The sequence below is a fragment of the Halictus rubicundus genome, chromosome 12 (genome assembly GCF_050948215.1).
Source record: "Halictus rubicundus isolate RS-2024b chromosome 12, iyHalRubi1_principal, whole genome shotgun sequence".
Taxonomy (NCBI): Eukaryota; Metazoa; Arthropoda; class Insecta; order Hymenoptera; family Halictidae; genus Halictus; species Halictus rubicundus.
In genome coordinates, this window is record NC_135160.1 from 1,279,762 (window position 1) to 1,299,975 (window position 20,214).

General features: G+C 40.5%; 1 protein-coding gene across 5 annotated transcripts in view; it reads left to right on the forward strand.

Annotated features, from left to right (window-relative positions):
- Raskol (Ras GTPase-activating protein raskol) overlaps positions 1–16,819 on the forward strand; it is a 108,027-nt gene extending 91,208 nt beyond the window's left edge. For 2 of the 5 annotated variants that reach the window (XM_076798611.1, XM_076798614.1), the window contains 8 exons: positions 3,094–3,377; positions 3,656–3,942; positions 4,675–5,007; positions 5,634–6,038; positions 6,154–6,320; positions 6,667–8,283; positions 9,011–9,135; positions 14,234–16,819. In XM_076798611.1, the coding sequence (XP_076654726.1) occupies positions 3,094–3,377; positions 3,656–3,942; positions 4,675–5,007; positions 5,634–6,038; positions 6,154–6,320; positions 6,667–8,283; positions 9,011–9,135; positions 14,234–14,504 (3,489 nt within the window). In that variant the 3' untranslated portion in view covers positions 14,505–16,819. Of the gene's footprint in view, positions 1–3,093; positions 3,378–3,655; positions 3,943–4,674; positions 5,008–5,633; positions 6,039–6,153; positions 6,321–6,666; positions 8,284–9,010; positions 9,136–11,553; positions 11,855–14,233 lie in introns of all 5 variants that reach the window. The other 3 variants (XR_013083201.1, XM_076798613.1, XM_076798612.1) reach the window with 3 other exon arrangements.
- The last annotated feature ends 3,395 nt before the right edge of the window (positions 16,820–20,214 follow it).

The window sequence follows — 20,214 nt, forward strand, 5'->3', positions numbered from 1 at the left end:
CTAGTTCGGGTAATCGAGGTTCTACTTTGTTAAATAATTATAATCCGAACAATATCGTGTTTGGAGTCATTTTAATCAGAAAAACGCCAGAAATTCATTGGAAAATGTTTAAAAAGAGTATTAATTAACACATCTTACGCGGGCACTTTGCCGCCAAAGTCTTACCGTGTTGCATTCATTCCTGCAACGCACGTTCTGTATTTTTGCAACGCATGTCTATACGATTTTATTGTAAAAACACATCGATCACAAAAACCCATCGTTAACAATAATCCATCAATAATTCGTGAAAAACGACTTTAGTCGCTTCCCGCTCAAGATGTGAAATCCGCACAAAACGACTTTAGTCGCTTCCCGCGCAAGATGTGTTAATTAAGTTTTATTATCAGATCCTATCCTTTTCTGTGTTCGACGCTAAAGACCAACGAGTAGTGTTTGTACACGATATACATATACAATACGAGAAAATGTTACTTACAAAAGTTGTAGGGTTTAAGAAACTACATAAGATGGTATAAATAATATTCTTGCAAGTGGAGGCGTAGAGAAGATATAGGGGTCACCTTTGTTTTTTTAAATAATACAGTCTGTATTTTATACATACTTTATACATTCTTTATACATACTGTATAAAATATACAGACATTTTTTGAGAGAACAGTATTCGATATTCATTACATTTACATCTTTAGGCTAACAGTTTTTGGAAAATATTGACATGAAAAGTATCTTTTAACGTAGTAGTTATATGATATCAAAAACTATAGATCTGCAATCCGATACGGTTTCAATTGAAAATTCTCTTGGCACCGAATCGTTGAATGTTACTAAACGTACAAAATTTTTATTACCAATAGCCCTCACGTTTCAGAAGTTAATTGAAAGTAATTGCGCAACTAACTGGAAAAATTCTGCTTCGCTCTGAAGTAACAGTACGATACGTAACGAAATTGTGAATACTCGAATATTTTTTCATGGATATAGAGTATCTGAATATTTTCACACGTGTTCACGCTTTCATCGGATAAAAAAAAAACAGCAAATTCTTGCACTATATTTATCTTGCACTGTAGTTTCTTAAACCTTACAACTTCTGTAAGTAACATTTTCTCGTATTTTTTGAAATACCCAAGATATTCAAGTGCACAGAGCTCGTGGGACACACTGTATGTGACATTTCGGTCTCGACGTTGTCACGTGTATGTTTATACTGGCCTGGTGCCGAGGTGCAGGGAATATATAGTTAAACGGTGGACGGCAGTGCGAGTCGCTTCGGCCAATCGCCGCGACTCGTAAGAACTCGTATGCGATACATCATTAGGTGGCGTGGGTCCCTTTACGGTTCAGGTCGTATACCGTTTAGTCACAGGCCGGTAAGAATCGCTCGAGCACGTTGTACTTGATCCGAATATATGCGGCGATGCCTCCCAGCGTCGGGACGCGTACGGCGGAATACCTTTCACTTGAGCAATGTCAGGAAAGATTCCCGATGTCGCTTCGGGACAGTTCAGTCGATGATTTTCACTCGCGGCCGCTGCTAACATCTGCTACCAGCTCCCTCCTCCGTTTCGTGCGATCATTAGCGTGCCCCCGACTTGTTATCCGAATCAAATCGAGTACCGGGGATTAACGTTGCGTATCGCGTTTAAAGTTCGGTTAGGCCTCTTGTGAAAAAGACGTGAATATCGGCGCGGCATTGCATTTTCAATTTCAATCAGGATCTTTATCTCGGACGCGTGACCGATGAGGATTAATGCAGCGAAATGCACATTCGCGAAGAGCATTTTCAATCCATCATGCAATCGTTTCTTGTGCTGCTCGGCAAGAGGGAAGTATCTCCGAGCGCGAGACGCTTGAAAAGTGTGTTAACGTGACACCTAATGCTCCTCGGCCGCGTCCGCTGCTTCGATATGCCTCTCCCAGCTTCTGTTTAAACTGCATTCTGATCTTAGGGTAGTTATCGCTTTCGTATTTGCTGATTGTTATATTGGAACCGTTTAATATGCTCATCAAATTGTTTAGTTGCAATATTAGCTCTTAATCTTGGCAATGAATCCATTATTTTGTTACACACATTATTTCGACATTTTATGTACTATTTAAGAAATTCAGATGTTGTTTCCAATTTAGCGTTAATCTGATATTTAAAATATTACTGAATTTTGTCGGGGTCGTGAATTTTAATTGAGACAAGTGAACAAGTGGACTGCGGATTTTATGTATTTATGTAAAAATTAAGTAGGTGAAATTGAAAATGGCAGGAAGATTCAAAGAATTTATATATATAATGCGAACATAATTCTTTAAATATTGTCAAAGTTATTAAAGAGAGAATTTTCTATTTGGTTTCTATCGCTTATAATTTTTGTTCTTCATAAAGATTCATTTTATGTTTGATTTATAAAGTCTCTGGATGAAATACATTTTTCTTTGATGCGTTGGAAAGTCGACGCGAATTAAAATTTACAAACGTCCAGAACCCCACGGGCGGCAAAATCGTCGGTAGCTGAAATATTTGTTTGAAAGAGGTGCTACATGGTTTTTAAAATACGTAACTCAGTTCGTTTCAAATCTTTCTCTGCACCTCCCTCAATCTCACACTTCGCTTCGCCTTTTCCATTCAGGCTGCAATTTTCCGTTACTCTTATATTTCGTTTTACGCTCGCAAAGAACTTCAGATTCGATTTTCGCGTGGCGCGACCATCCACGAAACTCCGTCCCAAAAGAGAATAAAACTTTCGGCGTCCGGAAGTTGAATGCTTGTCGCGATTTACATGACTCGCAACAATTTTCGAATCGGTTTTCTTCCTTCGAAGCAAATGCTTTTCGGAATTGTAATACAAATAAAGCATGCTAGTATAATTGAATGTATATAAAACAACACGATCGAGCTGTGTTGGGCCATCGGGGTTATCGGGGTTAGCAGTTTGTCACGAAAGTGCACGTCCCTGTCACTGTGTATGGAGACATTATTATTGCATTATTCTTCTTAAGTTACCATTTTACCGAGGACCATTCTCGCGACAATCGGTTTCAGCGACGATCCGCGCCACGCGACACGCATTCACGGTGCTCGTCTCTTTCCGTTCGCAGAATTTCTTCTCGAAGAGGTCGTTCCGCTCGAACCCGCTGAAGAGGACGAAGAGCGTGACGAAGCTCGAGCGACAGAAGCAACGTGGCGCCGGTCTTCGGGGTTGCCGTTCACACGAGTCCCTCCTCTGCGGACAGGCGGTGACCTCGATGGACCTCGCGGCCGTGACACCGCTGCATCCAAGCCTGCTTGGCAGACCTCACTGCTTCCAGGTCACACCCAGCACCGGTGGGCCCAAGTATTTTAGTTGCAGGACCGCTCACGAACGGGACCAGTGGTTACACAGGTTGGTACCGTTCCTCTGTTTCTTCTTTCGCTTCTTTTTCCTCGACCATGCCGGACAACCGGCAATCCCGAATGCCCTCTGACGAATTCGAGGCCTTCCGACTGCGAATTACGCGAACCAAGATCTTTATTCGTGTCCCTAACGCCTGAACCGATGCTTTTTCCTTTTTTCGAAGGATAGAATTTTATTGTGGCTTTATTTCGAGTTTTTTTTTTATGTTATTAGTATTATTATTTAGGAAACTTTTGTGTTCTAATCTCAGCGTTTTTCGAATGCAGTTTAAGGAAATCCGTTCAACCGGATGCGGAGCAGACAAGGCGCACGGACAATTCTCTTCAGATCTGGCTGCTTGAGGCGAAAGGTGTGGCGGCGAAGAAGCGATATTTTTGCGAGGTCTGTCTAGACAGCACCCTGTACGCGAGAACCACCGCGAAACTGAAGGCCGACCTTTGCTTCTGGGGCGAACACTTTGACTTTCATCATTTGCCTTCTGTCAACACAATACAAGTTAACTTGTACAGGGAGGCCGACCGGAAGAAGAAGCGAGACAAAAATGTTCTAATCGGTGAGACATTTTTATAATTTACCGTCGCCATCTCGCGGAAAATAGCTTTCTGAAGTGACAGAGTCAAAATTATAATTGTAACCATTATTTTCGTTTTCCTTGTAGAATCATTTCTTAAAATAATTACTACATGTAGTCGAACATTTAGTCTACGTACATAATTATTGTATACTGTATCCAAAATGATGTTTATACTAATTATGTCAGCTGTTCACTGTAGTTTCAATTTTTTTAGTTTCTCTAGACTCCGTACATTCAGTCTCCCTATTATAACAGCGCTGGTAGCTATGATAACTTATTTAACTTTGACTAGCTTGTCTAGCTCGACTAGCAATAATACATTCTACTTTGGCTTGCGCATACTATTCATGTATCCTGTAATAATAAGTTCTTGTATCAGAATTGTTTCGTGACATTTGAGTGATACACTTTGATGCCTGAAGCCACTACCAGTGAAACGATTTAGAATTTCATCATTCAAAGTTCAGACCGAATTATATAATACTTTCCCTGTTGAGTAACGTGTAGATGCAATCACAGACACCAGCAACCTGTCATGTAAACTACTTTCGATGTTCAGTGGTACAAATCAAATATAATTTTTCGGACATTATCATGCAGACCATGTCACCGTGTAGAACGAAAAATTACCATATTCATTTTAGAAATATTTTGGCACTATTGCATAACGATATGTAACTAATGGTAAAATCCTTTCAACCTTGTTCTCAGGTTCCGTCAGCATACCGGTGCACAACGTGACGTCGCGTTATTTGACAGAAAAATGGTACCCGGTGGTCGGGGACAAGGGTCCTTTAAAGGAACCACCGACGCTTAGGGTGAAATGCCGGTTCCAATCCGTGGACATACTACCCGTGCAGGTGTACCAGGAATTTCTGGAATACCTGAAGTCAGACTACAAGTCACTATGCGAGAAATTAGAGCCGGTGATTGCTGTGAAAGCGAAAGAGGACATCGCCACCGCGTTGGTGGCAGTCATGCAACGGGAAAAGAAAGCGCCACAGTTTCTTGCTGACTTGGTTATGATGGACATACACAGAATAGGTGAGTTGCTGTCGTCAAGACTTCCCTCGACATGGTCGGTGATGATTCGCGGAACTGGCGGTTCAGTTTTGTGTGTTGTGGGCCTAGCGGGAAAAACGGGTTACTGTATGCAAATTTGTTGTATCGATGATCCCTGTGGTAGAAATTATTTTCGAGGCAAATTTCTGAAAGGAATGCATAAGGACTATATAGCAGAAGGATGACAGAGAAATGTCCAATACATAAAAATTACAAAATAAATATACAAGAAAATATATGATACAGTGTACGAAAATTGAAAGAACTACACAATGTAATATTAAAATATGACATATTTTGCTGATTTAACACTAGAACTGCCGAGCAATAAATGCGACTGACGTATATTGCTTTGTAACAGTGACAACACTGTGCCCATTCAGACTTTATACAACTTTTATTCTAATATGTGCTTCAACATTTTTACAATTTCAGTAATTGTAAAAGAAAAAATTAGGAACCAGTCATTTTGACTGGTGCGGTATTTCTAGTGTTAAAGTGTGAGCCCTAAGCCCTTTTATGCAACTATTTCTGAGGAGCGTATGGGGGTTAAAGGTCTCAACGTCTTTGTTTCGAGTGGTTCGTTGACGATGAATTTTGTATTTCAGACGACGAGAGGCTCACCTTTCGAGGAAATTCCTTAGCCACGAAGGCGATGGAGGCCTACCTGAAGTTGACGGGCGACAGGTACCTGCAGGAGACGTTGGGTGCGGTGGTCAGGGGCGCAGTAGAGGGTGGCGACTGCGAGGTGGACCCGTTGAAGGTTGCGTCGGTGGCGGCCCTGCACAAACAACAGCAGAATTTACGGAACGCGGTGGACTTGGCTTGGGGCAAGATACTGGGTAGCCACACGCACTTCCCCCTCGAATTACGCGAGTGCTTCCGTATATTCCGCGAACGGTTGGCCGACATGGGCCGCGAGGACATCGCAGACAACCTAATCTCCGCGAACATATTTCTTAGATTCCTGTGCCCAGCTATTCTCAGTCCATCTCTCTTCAACATCACCCACGGTGAGCTTGCACCCTTCACGGCAACACCACGTCGAAAATTTTGATTCTGAACGGCTCTGCCCAATGTATCCGACGGTGAACAGTATAAACTAACGAATGTCGTTCTTGTTTTCAGAATATCCGAACGAAAAGGCAGCGAGGAATCTCACCCTCGTGGCCAAGACTCTCCAAACGCTCGCGAACTTCACGAGATTCCAAGGGAAAGAGAATTTTATGGAATTCATGAATGACCTTCTAGAGCGGGAGGCTGCCTCCATGAAAAACTTCCTCCAGCTGATCAGCGTACGTTATATATTTCTTCCACCACAATACCGTTCAATAAGAATTCCAAAATAGAAGAGATTCCTCATTGAGTACAACTTCGTTAATACTTTGACTGCCACGTCAGTCATATATGCCTGACATCATTGTTTCTACTAAACTTGACAGTGAATTTTCATTACAATGATAGAAATATCTATTTCAAGTAGCTAGTTGAAGTTCTTGCTGAAAAATAAATATTTGGTGGAGGTTGAAGTACTTTTAACAGTATTTATATTACACTGTCTCAACATATTCTTATATTCTATTTCACCGAGTATTGTTTGGAAAGTGTAATGTTACTGATCCACAAAATTCTCCTTTACAGAGCCCTCTACCAAAGGACGCACCAGCCAACAATTCTCTGGAATTCGACGGCTACATCGATCTGGGCAAGCAATTATCCCTGTTGCACGCGCTGCTGCGGGAGAGTTTAGTCTCGATATCATCTTCCTCGTCATCACTGCCCCCGTCCAGGCTGCCGGAGATCCTTGAAAGGATTTCTATGGCGCTGGATCAACCGGGTCCAAGTCCAGTGCCAACATCGCATCGCTACCCCAACCTGCAGAACAACATTTTCCGCTACAACGACCCTACGATTGCGAACAGCAACACGAATCTCTCAGTCTCAGCAACGTCGACGTTGAGCAACCACAGCACCCTGAACGGGACAATCAGGGACAGCAACGAGGTGTTGCAGTCGAACACCCTCGGCCACAACAGCTCTCGCAGCCCCAACGTTGCCAGGGCTGCCACTCTTCCTCGGAACGCTTACATGCCGGCCAACGGGAAGCTTCAGCTGCAGATCACCACGGACGATTATCCTCTAGAACCACCAGCCTTTGTGTCTCGTTCACCAACGCCGATCGTCAGACAGCACCGAGGAATCGGGACCAACAGGGCCGCCGCGGGATACAGACTGACCGCCAGCGCTAGTTTGGCGAACGTGAACCACTGCCAGACGCATCCCACCAGCCCCACGAGATCCGAGAGCCACAGCAACCTGAAGGACTCGAACTACAACATCACCACGTCCCAGAACAACCAGCCGAACATCTGCACCATCGTCTCCCAGCAGCAACAGCAGAACCACAGACACAACATGGCCAGACTGCAAAACCTGGACATCCACGACAGAGAGGACAACTATAACCACAACAACTACAACGTCTCCAGATCGGCGAGCAGAAACCACTGCAACAAAGAGGAGAACGCTAACCAGACCCAGCATCAGAACTACAACAACGTCTCGAAGACCACGGTGAACGCCAACGTGGTGGTGAACCCGTCATCCAATCTGACACTGTCCATCAACCATCAACCGAATAACAATTACAACAACAGCAAGACCAACAACACGACTGCCAATGGGAACCTGGACGAGCTGTCCGACCTGCTAAGGTACGCCGACGACGAGGTCTCCGAGTCGAAGTCGCAGAAGGGCTCTCAGATCTCCATTTCCCAGTTGAGCAACGTTGCTTCCTCAGGATATCAGAGCTTCGCTGCTTACAGTCAGAGCTCCAGCCCGGTCGACCTCAGCAGCAATAACGCAAACGCTCATATACTCAGCGCTGCGCCGTTGGCTTTCGCCAATCCTGTTTACCACATGGAACCGAACCATGGAAGAAGCGGCAGGAGAGGAAGCAGTAGTTCCGAAGAAAGGGATGGAAGCGGCGGTGGGGTGGAAGGAGTACGAGGCGTTGACCTAAGTCCCTCTCCACCACCGCAGAACAACGTCAGGAATTTGCAGAGGAATAATCAGAACCAGTGGAGGCAAAATAACCAGACGCATCGGAATAACTCGGAGCAGAATCAAAACGTCTGTTGCACGAAGCTCAGGAGGAGGCTGTCGTTGGACTCGACGAGAGACCTGTCCGATACCAGCGAAGAAGAGAGCTGCACCACTAGGAGGAGCAAGTCGCGAAGTCACCGTAGCATCGATCAGGTAAATTCAAAAATTTACATTTTACCCAGTCGTTGTTAGTTTAATGATTTCGACGAATTTACTTGGTCCAACTTGACTACGAATGATGGTTGGAAACAATGTGTCCCCGTGGCGTGAGAGAGGGTTAGTCTATATGAAAAAATGAGTTCAAAATATAGGATAAAATCTTTTTATTTGAGGTTTATTATTCATATCTCTCGGCAATCTAGTTGGCTATTAACAATATATTAAAGAGCCTATAGAAGCAAATGACTTGCAAACATTTTTTAAAAAATACTTTGCCCACTTAGGGGGGTAACTGTGTTGTTTTATAGTATACACTATAAAATGGTAAATAATTGAATTCAACATGATTCGTCGTCCATGGTACCAAGATCAACCGTACCAAACTTTCTTCCAGCGCCATTTTCGATTCCCACAGCCGCATCAAATGAAGGAACCAGCCGAAACTCAGTATAACAGTGATAATAATACTGTCCCGTTTCTAAAAATCAAAGAGGAACTTCTAAAATCTCGTGTTTTAACTCTCGTGTGTAAATACATATATAATACTGTACCGTTGTAACGTATGTGTGTGATAACAAGTTCCTCTCGCGCTCGCATCGCGTCTCTATTTTTTTTTTAATTTTTTCTCTGATCTATCTAACGGAACGGCTGTCTCTATCGTCTCTGTCCTGTTCTCTGTGTGTCTTGTAACTAACAAAAGCGAACGTCTCTTCGTTTCCAGTACGAAGTTGAAATCGAGAGGCTGCAGAGTAGCGTAGATCGACTGAGGGCCCGGTTAGGCGCAACCGAGGATACCGATATAGACGGCGTTGCATCGGATACCAAGATGAAGAGCATCATTTCCAGGTACTTAATCCTCATTAACGCGGCCAACTAATCCACCGACTGATTCTTTTGCCTGAGTGTGACCTAAAAACCCTACCCGTTTTCATCGTGGTAACCATTTCTCTTGCCCCTGCGTTTCACTCGAAGGCCTACCCGTCTCTTTTTCTCTTTCTCTCTTTCTCTCTCTCTCTCTGTTTCTCTCTACTTCATACTTCGGTCACTTCAGCTCTTTTCCATCCCCGAAATCTCCCCACGGGTTCTCTCTTTTTCTCTACATTGTCGCGACGCCATCGAAACGCAAAACGAGTCTGCGAAAACGTCGATCGATTTCGATCGTTTTTCCCTGGCTCGATCTTGATCATTTATTCTGTCGCTCATCGCTTGCCTCGTCGAGATCGAAGCACAGTTGAGAAACGCGAGTCGAGCAAGGCTGGACGGAGCTGGATACTTGACACGGATTAGTGCACGTCCGATTTCAGTTATCCGGGGAACTTTGATTCTTGAATACATTTCGCTCGATGAGAACGCTATACCTGAGAGCCAGGACAACTTGAATCCATTATTTCATGAAACAATGATAATAAAAAACAATACAGTTTTATAGTTTTGCAGAAGTTTTGTCAACATATTTGGGGCCTTTTTCTGATAAAAATGAAACCAAACGTGACACAATTCGAATTATATTCATTTGTTTAATCCACGATATACTGGAACCTTGATTAGTTCGGATAAACGAGGTACTATTTTATCGCGGATTAAACAAATAAATATGATCCGAATTATGTCGTGTTTGGTGTCATTTCAATCAGAAAAACGTCGCGAATATGTCAATGAAATTTTTATAAAAAGATGATTAGAAACAAAAAAGTTGTACCATTGAATTAGTATTGTTTCACCGATACTCCGGTGTATCGCTACTGTTTTGTTTACTTGCCATCATTCTCTTCATTCTATATTTTCTCAGAAATCAAATTTACAATGCAAAGAAGTATTGTTTTATACATCGCAATATGACATTTTCGCGTCACATTGTAAACAAAGAAGATTTAGTGATACGCATAACGTTGCTTAATGTGCGATCACTATTGTGTTTCTGGTCTGCTGAAAATTAACAAAAGAGAAGTTAGGCCAGCGTGGTTCTCAGGTATAGAACGAGCGAAATACATTAAAGAAAAAAAAAAGGAACAAACGATAGCGATAAAACTGTGACTATAGTGCTCCCTCGATAAGAGCTCGCAACTTGGAAACGGGGTCGAGGCATTATCGCGTAGAGCAGTGCTATTCAATCTTCCTTCGTTGACAAATTAGTCTTTTCTCATTTTAGCTGTATTACCGACTGAACAACAAATTATTGAACGGTTACCTTTAATCATGTTGCAAATTTCACACTTCTTAAAGATCTTTTTAATTGATCTAAACATTTTTTTGTACAGTATAAAAGATGTATGTCGTTTTTTCGAAATTTGCGAATCAGTGAAGTAGGGAGTAATTTCATATAAGAAATTGTTCATTACTCCGTTTCTAGAAAGACATAATAAGGAGTGAAAAAAAATCGATGTGTATGTATAACAAACGTTTAATTCGAGACTAAAGCGTGTACTAACCCATGGATTGCTATAACGGATCGATGATAACACTGAAAATAACAAAATACTGTCGTTTATCCATAACAATTTCCTATTGAATATTACAACAGATTCTCTCGTTATTCAGCTCTGTCTACCAACGAAACACAATCTGCGAAATAGTAATTGTTATCTGTAAAAAGTTGTAAATAAGTCAATTATACAACTGAGAGTTCGTTCTTTGTATAATAGTGCCGAGTGTTTCATCTAACGTGTGCTAGCTATTTCCTCCAAAACTACTACTGATATCTATTGAACTCTTACGACATTTCACGTGGTTCAATGAGACTAGTTATTGTATAAAACACATATCGCTGATAACCAAAATATTTACAATTTTTGTATTTTATTTTCCATTTGAATTTTCTCTTTTAAAATAGTGCTGTCGCTGGTGTTATTACAAACAGCAATACCAGTTTTGCTTAACGAAGAAATATTTTGATTTAATTATTGGTATTTTGAACAGCTTTAGGTATTTCTGACCCATTGAAAATTTATTACAATATCTATTATCGCGGTACAAACAATTATACAGTTGTTTGTCAACTTGTTGATTCATGATAACGATTTCACATTATAAGATTATAAAATTAGTCAAAGATTGGAGTAGAAAAATGATTACAGTAATTATTGAGTTGCAAAGATCCTTTACGATAGTGGCAATAGAAATTGTACCGCTTGGAGAATATAAAATGTCTTTAGTTTCCCACTCACACGAGCAGTAACTGTTACATGAGGCTATTACAAACTGCAATTAAAACAATTTAGTATAGTGCAATGTACATAAATTTGTTCAAGAGACTGTATTTTCAAGGAATGGTGCAATTTTATTGGCCACTACGGTATCTCGCAAGGGACCTCATCGAACAACGTCAAACAAAAGAAGATTATTATCAACGATGTATCGGTAATAGTTTTCGCTAAAATAGCTTTGCCACGCCTGAAACGCTCTCTGTACTAAAACCGAAAAGTGAAACGAGAAAGAACAATTGCCGCGCGTATCTCGCCCGAACGGTTACTGGTTCTCGAAATAATATGTATGTTTAATTGATTGTGTGTTCCTGTGCATTCTATCCGCTGCATTTGGTATACTCTGGCTTGATCTGGACCTTGGTGTAAGAGTCAATTATATTTCTAAGCTTCTTACGTTTTTACATCACGTTGTTTAGCATATAAATATAATATATATTATACGTATGTAGCGCATATCGAAACCAAATATAATAATATATATTATAGATATATACATACATATGTTTGTATGATTCTCCATACATATACATATATATATCTTGGTTTTATCTCCGACGACAACACGCGCGAAAAAAATAGTTCTTTTTCTCGCAAGATAATGTCGCCACGTTCGATACGACTTTTAGATATTTGTTATATTGTATATCTCTGTTCAGCTCACCCAATTATACTCTGAACCATGCGCCCGACAAAAGCATTATTCACCCAACGTGCAATATACTTACATCACCGTCCAACTAACATTTTCTCTCAGTCGAATCTCACATGTCAGTCTCACTGCTCACCGAGATACCCTTCTCTACACACGCCTCGGACACGTTCGTCTCTCTGCTCGCGTGTGCACGGATTCACTATATGCAACCATGACTATTGTGTGTCCGTTCTTTGCAGAAATCTTCGGGATGCCGTCCCCTAATTGTCTAATTTTTTAAATTCTTACACAAACCAGACAAATACAGATATTTTCTTTTAAATATCGAACGTTCAAGAAACTTTATAAAATCACGATTGTAACAGCAATTTTCAATATGGCGTTAATGTAATACAATTCGAAAAGAACTTAACACATATCCGACCAAAATCAGTCTTGCAGTAAATACACGATTTTATATTGAAATGAATTAGATAATCCATAATAATCTGCAGTTTATTAATTAGAAAATATAAAGAAGAACGAAGATAAAATGTCGGTCAGATATGTGTTGAGGAGACAATGAGGTTTGCAATGTTCAAATAATCTAGAAAATTAGAACAACTATTTTTAATATTTAAAAATCAAATCGTACGTTATTTTTCAGTTTCTGATATTAGCTTAAAAATGAATGATAATTTTCATTGACAATGGGAATTATCCCGAACGTTTCTAGCCTAGCGATCACTCACACACCGTCACAACTATTCACTGCGACCAGCAGCGAACGCCTTGCTTCTTTTATCGAGGACAACCCCCCGTATCCATGCACTACTCTTCATCGTTCTGTTTTGGTTCTCCGAGAGTATAATATTTTGCACCAGACACTGCTGCTTCCTTTGACTTTCATTTCCGAGTAAATACATTGGTGTTCGTTTTTCTTACATATGCATCGTGACGCGCTTGGATATTCGATAGCTACCCTGTGAAATCTCTCTGAACGGTCAGATTTCAAGGATCCTCGTAAGTGAAAGACATTACCGCTTCGATCCTTCTTGAAATGTCTGATCGAGCATTGAAGTCTTCGAGGATTCTGACTCTTCGTTCTTCGCTGCGAAATTTTAGGAGCGAAACAACCCTTGTAAGACTGAACATTGTCATTTTGAAATACGGCGACTAAATTCGAAATATTTCATTCATTATGGAAATTGTGTAATTGTGGAAAATGAGAGGGATAAATAGAAGAGGAAAAGCGAATCGGCTGATTTTAAATTAAGGGGGTGTGTGGCCTTGGTTTTTACCAAAATTTGTAATTTGATGAATTGGTGAAAAACAAGATTTTTATTGGAAATGTTAAGCAACGTTTCTCTTTTCATAGTTTTGTTGTTACTGGAAAGTACAAAGTGGTAGAATTGTATAACACTGTCTAATTCAATGTCTAATAGAATCTTGTTAGCTTGCACCCTAGCTTGCACTGTGGATTTTATACATTTGTGACAAAAACACACTGGTGCAATTTAAAATAGTAGAAAAATCGAAAGAGTCTAAAAATGTCTTTAATTAAATTATAGAAATGTAATAATTTAAGAATTTCTAAGAAATATAAGGCAAGGTTGCATAACCCCTTAAATATTTAAAAAAATGATAATTTAACAACATCAAGTAATCTTTGCAGAGTTTAAGATCCACAGACTAATCAACTGTTAGGCTTCAATGGGATGTTTCACCCCTCAGACTTGCATACTAAAACAAATACGTTTCCTATAATTGAGTAACATTTTCTGACAGATATTTATGAGGTAACTTGCAAAAGTGACAGTTCGAGATGAACATATACAAAAAGACAGAGAGAATTAACAGGCGAAGCTCAGTTCCGTGTGTTTTGGCTACCCGATGGAGTACCTCTGTTCCTCTGAAAGACTTTGACCTAGCGATTGAAAGACTGAATCGAATTTTCATAGATCTCTCGAAGGTACCTAAAACAATCTTTCGAGGAATAAAGTGTGCTCCGATGGTAACCCAGCCGACGAACATCGCAGTAAAGAATCGATCTCCCATCGACTCTAACCCGACCAGTACTAAAACCCGCCCGATCTTTTGCTAATTGTAGGTTAATCTCCGTGGAGGAGGAGCTGCGTCGCGAGCAACAGAAGATGTCGGCCGCGTTGTCGTACAAGCAGCGCGTGATCGACGCGCAGGAACAGCAAATAGCCGCCCTGGACGCCGCGAATTCGCGTCTGATGACTTCAAATACAAGACTGTTGTCCGCATTGAGCACCCTGAAGCAACGGTACAACGCGAAGAGCCAGCCGAGCAGTGAGGCAGCCGCGTTGCTGCAGAACATCGCCGACATCGGCGAGCTGAAGAGCTCGTCCTGTTGAGGACTCCGTTGATCCTAGGCCGTTGATCCCGTTTCCGACGGGACCGCCGAACATCCGGTGGACGCGCACGAAAAACCGAGTATTTCGTCGACGAAAATTCTCTCGTTCGAGGAGGACGTGTATCTCACTGAAACGAACGACAACCGGCGAACGGGCAGCGAAACGCTGCCGGATCGTTTCGATTCCCGAGCTTTTAAAAACGGAGTCTTTCTTTTTTGTTTGTTTGTTTTGTTTTTCTCTCGAGAAGACGACAAAGAGGGCACGCGCGTGACCTCTCTCCGGGTCTTCTTCTGGATCGCTTTTTGATTCGCTGACGAGACGCGACAAATTGAGGCTCCTCCTCGAGCGCGTTAGGTTTGACGAACCTAGGTGAACAAGAGAGAGAGAGAGAGAGAGAGAGAGAGGGAGAGGAACTCTCTGCGAGTGAAAAAAAAAAGAAGAAAAGAGTGAAAGGGAAAGGGAGAAAGGAAACACGTGGCGTGCGAAAATAGAGGCTACCTAGTAAATAGGCAAACGGTTTAAGTAGATTAATTTACGTCGAACTTCGCGTGACATTGCGTGTTTAGAATGGATTTGTACGTAAAAAACTGTGTGTTCGATTGGAACAGCGGAGTCTCGTCGAGAACACGATCTGCCTTGCGTCTTTTATGCGGCTTTCCATCGTTCGATGTGAACGGGCCCGGAAAGTTGACGGAGTCTCTCCTTTGTCGAAATTTGTCGGAGGATCTAGAGGTCAAGATCGGTTCGTCCGACGGCGGACCCAGATCCCCGTCGGTTAACGAACGATGTTTCCGACTTCGGTTCGACAGTTTGTTCATTCGTTTTTAGCATATGTACCTTGACGCACAGCCGCATGCACCGTAACCCCGTCTAGAGAGCATGTACGAAGCAGTTACACTTATGTATCGTATCCGAATTGGTCGCGCACCGTAATGGCGTACTCGAGCACCGTACTGCGGGACACTCTGTGTATATGTGTGTATATTTTTCTAGTTTCCTTTTTATGCGCCACGTTTCGACCGGTTAGCTTTTTTAAAACGCGAACTTTCGGCGATCCCAGTGTCGTCCTCGATCGTCACACGATCGAAAGTTCCGAGTCGAGGAAGCTTCTGGCGCGTCCCCGCCCGAAATTCTTACTTTAAGCGACGATATTTATTTAGTAGTTTCTACCAAAGATGAAGAGTTTTTTCATTGTAAAAAGAAAGAAAGAGAGAGAGAGAGAGAGAGAGAGAGAGAGAGAGCGCACGCGGGCACCAGAGATTTACATGTAAGATATTTCGTTTCGTCTCGAGACTCGCCTCCGTTCAAGGCCGCGAGGATTCGAAATTTCGGAGCGGTCGAATTTGTTTATTTTCTCGTTTTCTTCTAATCTCTCGTTGTTGTTTTTTCTTTTTTCTTTTCTTTCTCCTTCGCCCGTTTTTTTCTTAATCGATTCGGTTTCGCACTGTCAATGCACAACATTAACGACATCAGACTCGGACACACACAGCCCTCGTCGCTGTACCAGCCCCCGTTCGTTCGTCACGGCGAGTTACATCTTGACATCACACACAAACACACTGCAAAACCACCACACGGAAGAAGTAATCGATTTAATCGTAGCCGAGTGTCGTAGAGCGAGGATGCACGCGTGCGAGAGATCGATAGACTGAGAGAAAGGAGAAATGAGAGAATGATGAAAGAGCGAATCTGCATGAATGTACGAATGGCGTGGACGTGTGCAGCGAGTGAGAGAAGATTACGGTTCAGTCTAATCTCATTTAAAAGAAGAAAAGTATTATTCTTGTCGACTTGTACCATAGCTTATCGTCGAACGTCTGTGAGAACGTTTTATTTTCTCGCCTTCCGCCGATTATTTTTGTATAGAGATATATATATATCCTTCACCTTCCGTTTCACTTTTCGAACTACACCTCTCCTCTCCTTCCGTCCTTCCTATTGTCCCCCCCCCCCCCATCTTCACACCGATAGTCCCTCGATCCCTTCTTTCCACTCGATTTTATTATTCTTGTTGTTTTCCTTTTTTTGTACTTTCTTTAACACACACGCACCGAAAGTATTTTCTATCGTCGAGCTTTCACACACCACGAAATTAATATATTTAATAGTAATCCCCTCCTCACTTCCCCTAGACCCCATCTTGTTGGACGATGTAATCGATAAACGATAAAGTAATCTATTTAAAATGACTTGAATAGCGTGTACATTGCTAAGTTTTTTGGTATATCCGTTTCTGCAATACATCATCTGTATTTAAGCGTATAGTATCTATTAGTAACAGTACATGAACAAATAAATATGATTAGACATATTAAGGCTGTGTTCTTCTTATATGTACCCTCAAACTTTTTAAATTTTTAATGACGTATATGGAATACTCAGTTCTTGCTAATACTAATATTCTTCTTCTTCTCGCGTTACGGTTCACCACAACTTTACTTTGCACAGTTTCCTTTTTAAATTCCTGCGAGCATCTTTCGCGTTCAGTAGCTCTCAGAAAGAAATAAAGAATATTAGTTACAACAATTAATGTGTTCTTTTTTCCCCACCCTGGACATGAATATTCGATATTAGAATTAAATTAATATGTTCAAAAATTTCGGGAATAGCAAAATTTTTAAAATTAGAGAAAATTAAGTGTTGTATTAGGAGAAGATTGTCTTTATATATTCATTGTTGATTCTTGCATAAAATGATTGTGTTGAGATACAATATAAATGTTTATTGCGTGTGTTATCGCACATGGTAACGTCCAGTAATTTAAGATCTTCTCTGTACAAGCACAGACGAGGTATAGCCTTCGGAACAAAGCGTAGTATTTTCGGGTGACGGTACTACAGATTCCCTTGGACATCATGTTCCATAATGTGTCAGCACAGACGAGGTATAGGAATGGACCGATTACCATATGCGGTTTCGTGTCTCACGATCTGACATACCGACATCGTTAAGTCTGTGAGAGCACTTTCTACAGAGTCGGTAACACAGAACCGTCGACAGAAAAATCCATTTCATGCAATGTCTGTACCAATCTTAAGTTTGTGATGCCAGTCAGTAACGAAAAAAGAGAGTTACACGAATGTAATCTTAATCAATTAAATTTATTTAAATAAATACTATGCAATATAAATATCGGCTTGAATAACTTATTTAATTATTACAATAAATGTACCATCAAACAGTACATACGAAGATATATATTTACCTACAATCGGTACAATCATATACTAGTCAATAATTTTTGAAATTATTTATATTATATTGTTGAAAAATTTTAATTCCTTTGTTTCTCCACATTTTATAATTTCCTGTTTATATTCTTGAGAATCTACTACATTCAACATTTCCATAAAAGTGTTAGCTTTTTTAGAATTTCATATAACAGCAGAGAGAAACAGTAAATCACTATTATTATTATTTAAATTCATCGGTTAATAAATTCATTATTTAGGTTAACGGTTAAAATGTCAAATGATAAAGTACATAATTGCAATTATTATGTTGTATCCCAGTTCGAAGTACACGCATCTTAAAGTTTAGTTCAATTAAATTTCTCTAGTTGTGTACACGATTGTATTTATAATGCGATTTTATTAACCAAGCCTATTATCAGATTACAATACGCTTGCATACTTTTCGGTACACTTAGGCTGCGGTATGTGTTATTGATTTTTCGATGGGCTTCGTCATCGAAACACATCTCGATTAGATTGATTACCCAGTGATGATCGCGCTTAAACTCGTGTTTACACGGCAATATCCTACCGGCGACGATGAGCGTCCGGGAATTATAGTTAATATGATTACCCTGTTCGTGATTCGTTCAATTTTCCTGTCGTTGCATAGAAACCGTCTCGCCAGTGTACACTTTAGAAAGTTTGGAATGTGCTCCATTCTTCATTATAGATCATTTTGAAGTTTATTAGTTCCTAAAACTAATAAAAGCCTTCGAAAAGCCAGTTCATAAATTATTGTTCAAATTTGATTCGTAACAAGTGCAATCTTCCTTATGCATAACAGTACACTCGTAAATTTTATACATAAAACTACATTTTTCTGAATGAACGTACTCTTCAAAATTTAACTTCAATTAAATTAACTTCAACATATATAAAATATATTTAAACATATATTTAAACTAAATTTGTTTATTTTAGTGTATAACTTTCGTCGTAATTTATAATATACTTTACATTTACAACCAATATCAAAAACTACTAAAAAAATTGCACTCAACAGTATTTTATTAATAAAAATATTTTTCAGAAATTCTTTAAAGAAATTGTATTTATTCTGAAATTATGCACGATACATTGTATAACGACGCATTTGCCAATATGCTCTGGTCACACGGGAATAGGTAAAAAACAGTTCCATTGCAACAAACTATAAAAAATTGGTTTCTACTTTAGTGTCGCAATGAGTGAATGAATCATAAACAGAGTAATCTCCAAACGACATTGTCTTCTTGCGACGCACGCATAAAATATCGGCAAACTGCGCGCGCAGATTGCAACGATTTCCATTGACTTGCAATGTTGCACGATTATTAATTAGCGGATACAATATTCAAACGTCAATGTTGATCAGAATCTACTTTCAAGGAGACGCTGCATATTAATGAATAGAATATGTAGAACGGAAAAAAATTATCATCCACGCGGCGATTTATATCTCAATTTGTAGTTTATGAAGTGTGAAGAATCTGGTCCGTTAGATCTCGAGATAAAGTAATCGCTGCTGTTACGTATATTAATCGAAGACTGTAATTTTTATTCAATCAGAAATATCTCACGGTTAGTATTGGGAAAGAATGAACTCGTTACTTTCTCATAGCTTGTCAGTAATTTATTATACAATTTAATAGATCGTCGTAACGTGGTAGTAAAAATTCAGAAAAAAAGATCAAATAGAATCGAACAATTTAACAATTAATATTCCGAATAAGTGTTTCCTAATTAGACTGGGGTTCTTACGCGATTTACCGCACAAACAAACATCATGGAAGTGCAAATATTTAGTCGTTTAAATTACTTTTAATACCCAGACAAGTACAGTGTTTACTCTATATATGTCCCAAAATAAATAAAAGTCCCAGAACTATCCCCACTGGATCAAAGAACCCTTTTGGATCAAAGAATAGTCTCTCCTTGCAGATATATGTCCCTGGTTAGACCCGTGTTTTGGACATATATCGAGTAAACACAGTATTTTCTTAACTATATAACGATTAATAAAGAACCAAATAAGTTTCCTATATAGGACGTCTAAGCATGCCTGCCGGGCATACCAAAATCAGTAGAAATCGTAACTTCGTTGCAAGTAGAATACAAAGTGTCCAAATAATCTCGTTGCATCAACTTTTCCCGGTCTCCCCTAAACAGAACCATTCTCCGCTTATTGTTAGCTAGCATTATTTACGTGGCAGGTCGAATCCCGAGAAAAATTCGATAACCTCCTCCGCGTGTAGAGCCACTCGATCCTCGGCCACCCCGAAACCGTCTGGCCAATTTCATTCCTGAGATATCGCTGGGGGAAATCGAGCGGGTCCGGCATCGTGAGAGAACAGCGCGGCGCCGGGGTTCTCGGTTGTTCGTTAGGGTCGTCGGGCGTGCCGAATGTAAACAGAAGTGAACTTGGCAGTGTCGATAATATTTCCGAGAGTGAGGGTCGTCGTGGTTCAAATAGCAGTGGCAGTGGCGGCAGGCGG